The following is a 14173-nucleotide window of genomic DNA, read 5'->3' on the forward strand; positions in this document are numbered from 1 at the left end:
CTTAGCTAACCTTATCAAAAAAAGGACAGAAGAGACTCAGATCCATGCAATTAGGAATGAAAAAGGTGAAGTCACAACAGATCCAACAGAAATCTAGAGGATACTCAATACCTACTTTGAGAACCTATACTCTAACAAAATGGCAAACACAGAAGAAATGGACAGCTTTCTAGATACTTATGAATCACCAAAGTTGAACAAAGAAGATAAAAACACTTAAAAAACCCCAATTACAATCAGTGAAATTGAAAATGTAATTAAAAATTTACCAACAAAGAAAAACCCAGGTCCTGATGGATTCACTGCTGAATTTTACAAGACATTTAGAGAAAAACCACTGCCTTTACTCTTCAAACTTTTCAATGAAATTGAAAGGGAAGCAATACTTCCAAATTCATTCCTGGAAGCAAATATCACTTTGATTCCCAAACCAGGGAAAGACGCAACTAAAAAAGAGAACTATAGGCCAATCTCCTTAATGAATATAGATGCAAAAAGCCTTAATAAGATACTAGCAAACAGAATACAGAGGATCGTCAAGAAGATCATGCATCCTGACCAAGTTGGATTTATTCCAGGGATATAAGGATGGTTCAACATACATAAATCAATAACTGTAATACACTATATTAACAGAGTCAAGGACAAAAACCATATGATCCTCTTGATAGATGCAGAAAAAGCATTTAACAAAATTCAACACCCATTCATGATAAAAACCCTGCAAAAAATTGGAATAGATGGTCTATACCTCAACTTAATAAAGGCTATCTATGAAAAACCAACAGCCAACATCATACTAAATGGCCAAAAACTGAAAACCTTCACGTTAAAATCAGGAACAAGACAAGGATGCCCACTATCACCACTCCTCTTCAATATAGTTCTGGAAACATTAGCCATAGCAATTAGACAAGAGAAAGAAATTAAGGCAATAAAGATAGAAAAGGAAGAAGTTAAATTGTCATTATTTGCTGACAATGTGACACTCTACATTAAAGACCCAAAAAACTCTACCAAAAGACTTCTAGACTTAACTGACACTTTTAGCAGAGTAGCTGGATACAAGGTCAACACCCAAAAAATCAATAGCCTTCTTGTACACAAATAACAGAGTCACTGAGAGAGAAATTAGGGAAACAATTCCGTTCACAATAGCATCCAAAAAAATGAAGTATCTAGGAATCAATCTAACAAAAGAAGCAAAAGATCTCTACACTGAAAACTATAGCACTCTGAGAAAAGAGATCGAAGAGGATATAAGAAAATGGGAAGATATCCCCTGTTCCTGGGTAGGAAAAATCAACATAGTGAAAATGGGCATACTACCAAAACTGCTATACAGATTCAATGCAATGCCAATTGAAATTCCAACACTATGTTTCACAGAACTAGAAAAAAGAATCCAAAAATTCATTTGGAACCATAAGAGACCTAGAATAGCAAAAGCCATCCTAGGCAACAGACACATGGCAGCGGATATAACAATTCCCAATTTGAAACTATACTACAAAGCCACTATGATAAAAAACATTGTGTTACTGGAAGAAACAGCCCTGAGGATCAGTGGGACAGATTGGAAGACACAAAAACAAATCCAGATGTACTCAGCTACGTCATCTTTGACAAAAGAGCTGACTGTCCCCACTGCAGGAAAGATAGTCTCTTTAGTAAATGGTGTTGGAGAAATTGGATCTCAACTTGCCAAAGATTAAATCTAGACCCTTATCTCTCACCATGCACTAACTTAAAATCCAAGTGAATTAAAGATCTAAATATTAAAACAGAAACACTAAACTTGCTGGAAGATAAATTAGGCAGAACTCTAGAAAACCTTGGCATAGGAAAAGACTTTATGAAGAAATCCTTAGTAGCATGAGAACTAGCAGAAAGAATCAACAATTGGGATCTCATCTTATTAAAAAGCTTCTGCACTGCAAAAGAAACCATCAACAGAGCTAAAAGACAACTATAATGTTGGAAAAAAATTTACCTGCTGCTCCTCAAAGGACTATTATCTAGAATATATAAAGAACTCAAAACAATCAGCCTCCCCAAATATAAAGACCTGATTCAAAAATGGGCATGTAAAATGAACAGACATTTCTCAGACAAGACAAAGAAGTAAAAGCAGCAAGTAAATATATGAAAAAATGTTCCACATCACTGATCATTCCCGAGATGCAAATGAAAACAACCGTGAGATTCTACCTCACCCCACAAAGAATGGCTGTTATCAAGAAATCACACAATAACAAATGTTGGCAGGGTTGTGGGGAGAAAGGAACCCTTCTCCATTGTTGGTGGGAGTACAGACTGGTACAACCACTATGGAAATCAATATGGAGATACCTCAATTTGACCCAGCCATCATCCCTGTGCTGGGTATCTTTCCAAAAGAACTAAAAGAATCATATCACAGAGAAGTATGCACACCCATGTTTATAGCAGCACAGTTTGTAATAGCTAAAACTTGGAAACAGCCTATTTGTCCATCAATTGGAAACTGGATAAAGAAGATGTGGTTTTTCTATAAAATGGAATACTACTCAGCCATAAAGAATCAGAAATTAGATCCATTCATAGGAAAATGGATACATATTGAGGATATACTAAGTGAAATAAATAAGTCACACGTGTGTAAATACCAAATAGTTTCTCTGGTATGAAAAACTATAATAATACATAAGATCCTAATGAGATAATTGACCATGTGAAATAGGAAGAAAAGGGCTAAAGTTGTAGGGAAAGTGGGAAGGGTAGGGGAAAGGTAATAAGGGAAAAGAAAAAAATATGAGAAAATGAAAAAATGGAAATAAAATGTTTGTAAATGGGGAGGGGAGGGAGGGGGTGAAGGGAGGGCAGGGACAAGGGAAATAAATGAGAACCAAGACCTGTCATGTAAAGGTACAAGATCCCAATGATGAATATAACTCTACTGTATACCTAAAATGTACCAATAAACTCAATTAAATAAAGAGAAAATGGGCGATACAATTGTAAGTCCCATCAATAGTAAAAAAATAATAATAACAATGACAATAATAAAGATAAAGATACCAGTAGAGGAGAAAAGAAAAATATTGGCTTAAATTAAGAGAGAAGAAAAAAAAGCAAAAGAAACAATATTCCTACATATTTTCAAAAGAGTGTTTTCTTCCAAAACCAGCAGGCTTTAATCTTACAAGTCACATTTCTGTTTGTCCCTCTATCATCTGTGGGTGTTTGTGGAGGTTTCTCAGCTCACTGGTTCCCCTGTCTGTATACCCCTGTTTGTGGCAACAGTCCAATCTGTCACAACTGCCCAGGGAAGGTTTGGACCATTGAAGGCTCCTACATTCTGAAGTTCCTGGCACTGTTAGGGGCCAACGCTGGGTACCTGATGTATATTCTGGTGTCTGTGGATCCAGCTCTAGACTCCAGGTAGACTTATGTTACCTCAGGCTGCCCAGAGGAGGTGCAGGTGCTCCCAGGACTGATATCAGAAGACAGCAGTCTCCGTGAGGGCACAGGGCACTGGGTGGCATCTCATAGGAGTCTGAAGCACTGGGCTAAACAGCCAGACCCTTAACCCTTGCTGCTAACCAGACAGGGGACTGGCCTATTGTGCCAGGCAGGGACTGTGCGTGGGACTCTGGCGTAATGCAGGGTGGAGGAGACTGCCCAGAGTGGGGGCAGTGTGCCTGGTTCCCAGCAGACACCGCCACAGTCCAAGTGTTCCAGGTGGAGACTCACATGGATTGGAGCCATCAGTCTCTGGCAGGTCCAGGACTGGAGCAGAGTAGTGAGAGCTGGATGTAGACTCAAGTGAGCCTAAGGTGCCTGATATGAACTCAAACCTGACAAGTGTTAGCTCTGTGTGCGGGATGGCATGGAATAACGTGCAGGTTCCCATCATTAGCTCAGGTACGCCGGGGCCTAAGATTGAAGACTCGCAACACAAGCAGCAATCTCTTATTTATCCTTTGGAGTCTGAAATGGGTGGGGGGTCCCATTCCTGATCACTTGCCCTTGGTGTGTGCCTGCAAAAATGCTGCTGAGCTGCAGCCTCCTCCGTGTCGGAAGAGGAGACCATGGGATGAAGGGGCTCATATACCTGCAAGTGTATCCTGAGAGGGTAGACTCTGCCCCCGCACTCCTTGGATCCTGCCAGCTATTTGGGAGGTTCTCAAAATGCGTGTTCCCGGGGTGTGCAATGGTGGAGGCCCTGCTGACTAGCCCTGTCAGGATGCTTCTCTTTTTAACTCTTATGTGTATGTTTTGTTCAATCTACAAGTCAATTTTTTTTGGCCTCAGAATGTATGTCCCTCCCTTATTCCAATTACCTGTGGTTTTAATTGATCTTCTCGAGTCTCTCAGATGTGACTCCTCCTCCATCCAACCATGTTGGATCTCCCGTATTTTTCTATTTTATTTCTTTCAGTTCTATTCTCTATCATTCCCTTATTTCTTCTTACACTGGATTTGGTTTACTCCCCCCGCCCCCGTTCTCATGTTGAAGATTACATTATTAATTTTAATGATATCATTCTTTTGTTTAGTATAGGTATTTATAAGTATAAATACAGGTAAACTCACTTATAGAAGTATTTACAGAAATAGGTATTAATATCTAATATAATTATCTGTATATAATTGTCATATAGGTATTTTAGTATAGGTATTTACAGCTAAATTTATAATTATTTATGCCTATAGTAGATACTTTAGCTATAAATTTTCCTCTAAGCACTACTTTAGTTGCATACCATATGTTTTGGTTTGTCATATTTTTCTCTTCATTCATCTTCATGAGTTTTCTAATTTCTCTTGTGATTTTTTTCCTTTGACCCATTTGTTCTTTAGAATTGTGTTGTTCAGTTTCCTCGTACTTATGAATTCCATAAATTTGTTTCTGTTGTTAATTTCTAATTTGTTTATTTTGTGGTCAGAAAAGATACTTTGTATGATTTTGACCCTTTTAAATGTTAAGACTTATGGCTTTGCACAGGGTCTATTGTGGAAAATGTTCCACATTTTCTTTAAAAGGCTGTACATTCTGCTGTTGTTGGGTGGTGTTGGCTTAAAGAGCCTGTTCAAGTTCTATGTCCTTGTTGATTTTCCATCTGTCTGTTCTAGTCATTATTTAAAGTAGAGTATAGGTCTTTAGCTATCATTATTAAGTTGTCTATTTCTTTCTTAAATTATGTCAGGTTTTGCTTCATGTAGTTTTGTGCTCTGTTGTCAGGTTTATATGTTTAGAATTGTTTTCTTCATTTACTTACTGTTTTGTCACTATGAAATATCCTTCATCTGTAGTAACAGTTTTTGTCCTAAAGTCCATTTTGTCTACTTATTAATGTGGCCACTGTAGTTCTCTTATGGTTGCTGCTTATCTGGTCTGTCTGTCTCTTTCTTTCTTTCTTTCTTTCTTTCTTTCTTTCTTTCTTTCTTTCTTTCTTTCTTTCTCTCTTTCTTCTTTTTCAAACTCTTTGAATCTTTGAAACAAAACTGTGTCTCCTACATACAATGCATGGTTATATCTTGTTTTGCTTTTATCCAGTCTCAAATCTCTAACATTTTATTTTAGTAATCTATTCATATATTATGCTATTGTTGAGATGATTGGATTTACATCTCCATTCTTTTTCTTTTTTTGATATACCATTAGCCATTCGATATGTGAGTTTTGCATTGAAAACATTAAAAAACATTTTCTGTTCTGAACATGTGCAGACTTTTTTCTTATCACTCCCTAAACAACACAGTCTAACAATAATTTACATGGCATTTACATTAAGTAGTGTAAGTAATCTAGAGATGAGTTGAAGCATACAGGAAAGTGTGCATAGGTTATATGCAAATTCTGTGCCATTTTATATAAGGGACTTGAACATCTATGGATTTTTGTATCCAAGGGGGGATTCTAGAACCAGTCTCTCATGGATACCAAGGGACAACTGTATATTTTATAAGTATTTTGTTTTTTCTGTTTCTCTTTTATTTCAAATTAATTTTTGTAACTGGTTTGAAGTAGAAGTTTAAGTCCAGATAGCTAACTGTACTAGAACTATTCTTTTAAATCATCCTTTTCTACCAAATTGTAATACTTCTGTTGTCATATATAAGTTCCATACATAGTTGTATATATTTATGAAATTTTTGTTATGTTCTAGTACTATATATGTCTTCTGTTTATGCTTGTGATTTTGTTTCAGTAACATAATGGTAAATTTCAATATTTGGTATAGACCAAATATTGACCCTTTTTATTTTTTTTTCAAATAATTGTTCTTGTGAATTTTAGATATCCAAAAAGAAAATACTATCTACAGTCCTTTTAAAATTTCACAAAATGCACACACACACACACACACACACACATACATACATGTACATACACATTCACCACCCATAATATGTTATGGGTAAATGTAGACAATTCACTTAAACTGGAAACTGGTAGGTGGTAACATAGCACATTAAAATGAAAAAGACAGGATGATTTATATAACTTTCGCCTGTTGTTTTCTTAACATAGGGTGAGTGCTATGGAAAGTAGTGCCATCAGGATATTAAAAGAGAAAATGATTTCACGAAAAACTGACCTCATTCATGCTTTCCAACTTCGAGACTACAGTAAATCAGGTAATCAAATTATATGATGCTTTCTGTTTTTTAACATATCAGGTTACATACAGATCATTTTCTTTGCTTTATTAGGATTTCACTTCTCCATTTTTGCTAGGAAGGAATGGTAGAAAGAAAACTGTTGAGCTGGGTGTGGTGCCCCATGCCTGGTAATCCCAGCACTCTGGAAGATTGAGGTGGGAGGATTGCAAGTTAGAGCTTTTTCCTGGCAATTTAACAATTTAGCAAGTCTCTGTCTCAAAATTTAAAGATATGAAGCAGGCTGGGGATGTAGCTCAATCAGTACAAAGGCCCTGGGTTCAGTTACCAGTGTCACAAAAAAGAAAAGAAAGTTAAAATCCATTTTTCACTCAGAAGTAGACATATATCTTCTTTTCAATATGCTTATTTCAACTTAGAAGACTAACAACAACCTTGAATTAATAGAATTCTACTCTGATAGTACATTTAGAAACAAAAAGAACTAGAGAGATTAAGAGTTACAAACAGTAAAATGAGAAGATTTAACATACATATATAATCATGCTACCAGGAGGAGAGAATGTAAGAATGGGTATATTTAATATAATGCCTGAGAGTTTTCTAGACCCTATGAAATACTCAAAGTGATAGGTAAAGAGGAACAGTGATTCTCAAGCAGGATAAATAAAATTAAATCCACACTTACATATACCTTGGTGAAACTACAGAGCACCTATAGCAAAGAAAATCTTAGAAGTAGGCAGAGAAGACACATATTGCTAGAGAGATACAGCAGCTGCAAAAGGATCTAGGATATGGTGGAATCAGATACATGAAACACTGAAAGTTGAATTCAGACAAATACCATGAAAACACTGTCAAAAACAAAGCTGGAATCACTCCATCGATATCACGCAAAGTAGACTCTTAAGCAAATATGCATCACTAGAGTTAAAAAGGGATACTTCATAATTATAAAATATTTGATTTGCTAATTGAATCCATTTTAAATGTGTATGCATCTATTATTTAAACCTCAAAATCCGTAAACAAAACCTGGCAGAATAGAAGTAGAAAAACCCACCAGCAGAGTGGGACTTGTTTTTTCTTTTGCAGTATTGGGAGTTGAATCCAGGGCCTCGTACTTGCTAGGTAAGCAGCTCTATCACTGAGCTATGTCTCCAGCCCTTTAAAACAAATTTTATTTTGATACAGGGCTTTGCTAAGTTGTCTAGGCTGGCCTTGAACTTGTGATCCTCCTGCCTTTGCCCCCCCCAGGTAACTGAGGCAATCTTAATGGTTAACACCAACATATCCCAACCCCATCTTGGGCCGGCTGGGATTATAAGTATGTGCCGTTACCCCCAGAATAGTGGGAGACTTTAATACTTCTCTTTCAGGAACTAAAAGAACAGACAGACAAAATATTAGCAAACTTTTCTTAAAACTCTGCACAAATTGTTTACAGAACACTTTCCATATTATTTTAGGAAAATAGCATAACCTTAATATCAAAACCTAAAAAGAATATTATGAAAAAGGAAAATTAAGGACTAATTTCATTGATAAATTTAGATGAAAACAATCCTAAATGAAACATTAGCCAAAGATTAATATATCACAACCATATTTGGCTTTTTATAGGAATGCTAAGAATTCTAGATTGTTTTAACATTCCAAAATCAAGTGGTATAATTCACCATTTTAACAAAATTGAACAAGTCATATAATTCTCTCAAAATAAGAGAACAATTATTTGATGTATTTCACCCTGGTTTCATGGGTTTAGAAAACATTTAGAAGGGCTGGGGGGTGGTCTGGCTTAGTGGTAGAACATTTGCCTAGCACAAGGAAAAAAATGGAAGGAAAGAAGAAGGAAGGGAGAAAACTAAGAAAAAAAGTGAACTTTCTTAATCTCATAATGTCTCTAACTTTGAAAGCCTGTGACAAATAACCTACTTAATGGAGACAGATTGGAAATGAAAAGATGCCATCATAGACAGAATAATGTTCTACCCCCAATATGTCCACATCCTAACAGCCTGAATCTGGGGATATTGCTTTATATGGCAAAGAGGACCTTGCAGATTTGATTAACTTAAGAATCTTGGCCAGGGCAAATTCTTCTGTGTTGTCCAGTGGACCTGATATAATTACAGTCCTTTTAGGAGGATTGTAGGAGAACTTGGAGAGGAAGATGTGATTATAAAAGCAGATAGTGAAGGTGGAAGAAGGGGCCCTAAGCCAAGGAATTATAGTCAACCAGAGGCTGAAAAAAAAACAAGGAAACAGATCTTCCCCTCAGAGCCTCCAGAACCAGCCCTGCTGAACCTTGACTTTTGCCCAATGAGACTGATTTTAGACTTCTTATCTCCAGAACTGGAAGAGACTATATTTGTGTTATGTAGGCCAGTAAGCCCATGATAATTGTGACAGAAGCAATAGGAAACTAATAAAGATGTGCCCACCATCAAGACATCCACTCAGGGGCTCGGGATTTAGCTCAGTGGTGTTGCTGCCTGCCTCGCAAGTGCAACATCCTGAGTTCAATCCCCGGTCCAAAAAAAAAAAAAAAAAAAAAAAAAGAAAAGAAAGAAAGATATCCATTCAGCATTATACTAGGGATGTCAGCCAGTCCAATAAGACAAATAGACAAATTAAACAAATAAGAATTTTAAAATATCACTGTGTAGACAACATGATTGAATATATAGAAAATCCAATGTAATCCACGGAAAAGCTACTAGAACTAATAAATGAGTTTAGTAACGTGTCAAACACAAGGTCAGCACACATAAATTGATTGTATTTTCATATACTAGTGTATCATTCAGTGCCTATTTAGGATACAGAAGCCACATCAGTAATTTCAACAAGGAAATTAAATATAAAGAATTATTAACTAGTAAAGGATGATTACTAAAAGGGATAAAAGAAACCTAAAAAATACAGGAATAGTAAGTACAAGGAGGAACTCACTACTTCTAAGGCTGAGAGAGTGAGTACTCAAAGAAGGAACAAACTGAGAAGAGTCCCCTACTTCTAACCAAGGTTGAAATTCACTGGTGAGGAAATGGCTGTGGTCCACTGGATGGGGCAGGAGTTCATTGATGCGTCCAGCTATTGGGCTGGGCCTAGACAGGCTGGAGCCATCCCCTGGGGTGCCCATGAAACTCACTAGAAAGGTGGATGCCACTGCATTTTCCACACACAATTAAGACAAAATATTGTGACGAATATTTGAAATATGTAAAATAAAACTGAGTCTCTTCTGAACATGTACAAGTGCTTTCTGTTGTCATTATTCCCTAAACAATACACTATACCATTTACATTGTGTTTGATATAGTAAGTAATTCAGTGATTAAGTATGCAGGAGGCCTTGTGTAGGTTACATGTATTTAAATGCTACATCATTTTTTATAAGAGACTTGAGTATTCTTGGATTTTTGTATCCATAGGAGATTATGGAACCAAGAGACAACTGTGTATACTAAGAGGCTGAAAAATCTATATACCATAGTGAGGTGTGGTAGTGCACACTTGTAACCCCAGCTCTTTGGGAAGCTGAGTCAAGAGGATCACAAGTTCAAGCCCAGCCTGGGCAATGCAGTGACTTAGGGAGACCTTGTTTTAAAATTTAAAAGTTTAAAAAAGGAAGTCTGAGGATGTAACTCAATTCAGTCCTCAGTACAGAAAAAAAAACCTGTATACCCCTTGATCTTGTAATTCCATTGTTACAAACAATCTTAAGGAAGTAATAGAATAGTTCTATGACCATTAAACAATGATGAGATCTATGTTCTTTAATATAGATGGATGGCCATGATTTTTAAAACGTTAAATATTTGTATGTATGTGTATACATGTTTGCCACATGTAATACATGCATGTAAAACATATACTAGAATACAATATATTTGATTTTAAGAAAAAGAAATTATGTATGTACTTATGTAAACACTTACTTATATATAGAGAGAAAAAGATAAAGATATTTGTTAATAAGCATACCTTACTTTGCTAATCAGAAAAAAGAAAAAAAATAAAATACCCAAAGTGATATTTCTTAAGCATGATAGTAAGGGCAAGATCTGTGGAATATAAAAGTTTATGTCTAGTTATTTCTCCCCCTGGGCTCTGGGGCTTGGTGGGATAGATTGTGAAGGAGAATAGCAGGCCCCCAGGCCTCAAAACCCCAAGCTTCCCACTGGCTTTACCAAGGAGTTTGCATCTTTTTATTTTTCCAAATTATAAGCAAATTATACAGGTTGTGTTGTTGTTGTTCTTAGGAAAACTTTCAGTGACCCAGTGGGCTCTTTCTATGGAGAGCATTCTGGGGCTGAATTTACCATGGAGAACTCTGAGTTTTCATCTGGTAAAGAGAGACAAAGATGGATATGTTTACTATATGTCCAGCTTCCAGGATATCCGCATTGAAAAACCAGTGAAAGAGGCAAGTAACACCCTTTGTACAACCTCAAAGTAACTTAGTCCTTCAAAAAGTAAGTTGGGAGTAAAAATCATGTAATGGATGGGAGTGGCAATCTTAGGAAAGGCCAAAAAGGAATTCCCAAGGACACTATGATCTGTTCAAGAAATTTGTGTATTCTAAACTTAGGCAAAAAGGGAAAAGAAGAAAAATCTTCATCAAATAAATCCATGTCAAATGTAAGATTCTAATTTTAAATGCTATCCAACAGAAGCCAGACATGACATCCATTCTTTCATGCAGCACACCATTTAAAATACTTAATATTTTTCCTAACAACATATAGGCTTGCTGACATGACCCAGAATATGTCTTAAGAATTTAAGCCAGGGGATGTAGCTCAGTGGCTTTGAACACACGAGGTCCTGAGTTCGATCCCCAGTACCAACAAATAAAATAAATAAATTAAAAAAAAAGAATTTGAAGATGTAACATCCCTTATTAAAATGAGAACATCCCAGGGAGAGTTATCAGATAGCAGCATTATTAGTTACCAGTTCATCAGTAACTAGTTACGTCATTGGCCTCATTGAAGTCAGAACTTGGGTGATTGCAGGGAAGATGACAAGAACAGAGAGTAGGGAGATAGAAGTGCTGGTTGGGGAATCTAAAATGTCCATAGGAAGGAGGATTTTGACCTCACTTCAGAGGCAGTTTTCCATGTAACTAAGATCATAGGCCTTGGCTTCAGGAAACTGAATAGCTAGGTGACCTTAGGGAAAGTTACTAAGAAAAGTTATTTTTCTGATTTCTAATCTGTAAAATGGATATAATATGGAGTTCTGCTCCCATTAGGGTTATAGAGGACTGAGTGAATTAATCTACACAAAGCTTGCTGTAAAAGTTGGCAATTGTTAGGACTGCCTTATTCATTTTGGTCTGTAAGGAACACAAAAGCAGGTCTTTTATTTAATTAAAGATGATTGGGCCAATAGAAGGCTTGCCTTCTCCAATTTCTATCTAAATCACATACTTTGAATTGGTAATGATGTTTTTTATTTGCTGCATTTGCTAAAGTTAAGGTGTCATCAATTCTATATGTTTTAACACTTAGAAAATCTTTATTTTAGGCTGAATCTGCTTTAATTGAAACTCTATACAGATATCGATCTGACCTGCAGATGATATTTAATATCATTGATTCTGATCACTCAGGTAAATGAACTTTGATTGGTTCAGTAGTAGTAGAAAGCAAATCCAGTCTGTTTCTCCAAAATGAGAACTCTTTTTATCTATTTTATTTTCATCCAAACTTGATGAAACTCTAAGAGAAAAATGAATGTATGTTTGACATCAGTTTTACTTTAGTTTGGCCACCCACAAACTCTGTATTCAAGACAATAGCGTTCTATAGAATCCTGTGTAGCCACTGGTCAAACTGGGGTAGCCTCTTATAAATCACCAGCACAGATAATTCATTTTCCACTTTAATATCTTAGTTACTCTGAAATAAAAACCATTTGTACAATGCTGCTTCAGTTTTGGGGACGGAGAGCTATGAAAACTCATTTTTTATTTAACTTTGATGTGCTTGCTTAACATCCATGAGTCCTTTAGTTCAATACCCAGTATCACACAGACACAAATCAGAAACTCCCCTACCACAGACACCTTTGAACACACATGCACACGTGTGCACACACACATGCACACACACACACACACAAATCAGTAAATTATCCCTATAAAAAAAAGGCAACACCATTGTTTGCAATCCTCTTACTGACTCCCAGGGTGTGTCACTCTGCTTTGCCATCCTTCCATGTCCCTCATTCTTAGATTTCAGTTCTTATAATTCTATACTACATTTAGTTCCACAGTCCACATTCTATCCCTGTTTACTTATTCTGGCTTTAGAATAATCTCGGGATCACTTTGTAGTTGAAAGTGGCATGTTGTTTCATACATTTATGATCTTACTCTTCTATTTCCTTCATTGCCTTGATGGTTGGGCATGTTAATGAGCTTCTCATTGGAACTATTCAATTAATATGACTCCCACCCCTCTTTTTGGTGGATCTTGAAGTTAACACTCATTACCTTCTCTTATATTCTTTTAGGCCAGATCTCCATGGAAGAATTTCGGACCATATGGAAACTTTTCAGTTCTCACTACAATGTTCAAGTTGAAGATTCTCAAATTGATGAGCTTGCCAACACAATGGACTTGAACAAGGATGGGAGCATTGACTTCAATGAATTTTTAAAGGCTTTCTATGTAGTGCATAAGTATGACCAGTTGAACAAATCAAACACCAAGCATTCTCGATACTAATGAAAGCATCCCCTCAGGTTCCTTATCAACAGCAGAACTCAAATCACAGTCTTTCCCAGGACCCTTGAAATTCATAGTAATAGATAAAAGTAGACACCCTACTAATGCCACAAGCAGATGTACAGAGTGGCCAGCCTGATTTGGTAAGATAAGGTTAAATATCAGCTGGTAGGATTCACCTCCAGTGTTAGGACTCATCCATTGCCAGGCAGAAACTGCGCTTGAGCCTAGTGTTGGTTTCTTGGATGCCACTGAATTGGGAGACCCATGAAGATTGGAAACATACTGAAAGGAAGCCACAGAGGACCAAAGAAAACTATGAAGTGCAACATCTGGAAGTGACTGAGGGATAGGAAGAAGAATACCAAACTGTTAATAAAATAAACTACTTGCATCTTTAAAATGTAATCCATTTTTGAGATTCCATAAACCAGTGATCCTCAAGTGGGGAAACCAGATTTCAGGGAAGGGGGTTGTATCAGATTCTTATGGGAAACTATGGGAAAAAGACCTATTTTTTCATGTCTATTAGAGATCAAAGTCAATATGTTCAGATCAAATCCTCTAATTAATATGGTTTAACATCACTGACAAGGTGAGGCCTTGATTATACAAATATCATATAATTATTATGTTATTCTGATTTAATATCAAGCATAGTAAGATATTTTTGTTTAAAGGTGAGTATAGGTTTCATTTTTTTAAGTTTTAGAACTTCAGGATCTAGAAACCAACCTGCAAACTTAACTGCTACACACACCAGACATAATGGCTTAAACATAACAAATATGTTTTTTAAGTGTATAACTGAGCTT

At 36.4% G+C, this 14173-nt stretch overlaps 1 protein-coding gene across 1 annotated transcript in view; it reads left to right on the forward strand.

Moving 5' to 3' along the window:
• The window catches only part of Ppef1 (protein phosphatase with EF-hand domain 1), a 136227-nt gene extending 122466 nt beyond the window's left edge, over positions 1–13761 (forward strand). Inside the window, exons 17-20 of the mRNA XM_033760547.1 lie at positions 6521–6627; positions 10884–11047; positions 12154–12238; positions 13144–13761. Of these exons, the coding sequence (XP_033616438.1) occupies positions 6521–6627; positions 10884–11047; positions 12154–12238; positions 13144–13358 (571 nt within the window). The 3' untranslated portion in view covers positions 13359–13761. The remainder of the gene's footprint in view (positions 1–6520; positions 6628–10883; positions 11048–12153; positions 12239–13143) is intronic.
• Positions 13762–14173: the final 412 nt, after the last annotated feature.

Source organism: Fukomys damarensis, unplaced genomic scaffold (genome assembly GCF_012274545.1).
Source record: "Fukomys damarensis isolate Sample0158 unplaced genomic scaffold, DMR_v1.0_HiC HiC_scaffold_39, whole genome shotgun sequence".
Classification (NCBI taxonomy): domain Eukaryota; kingdom Metazoa; phylum Chordata; class Mammalia; order Rodentia; family Bathyergidae; genus Fukomys; species Fukomys damarensis.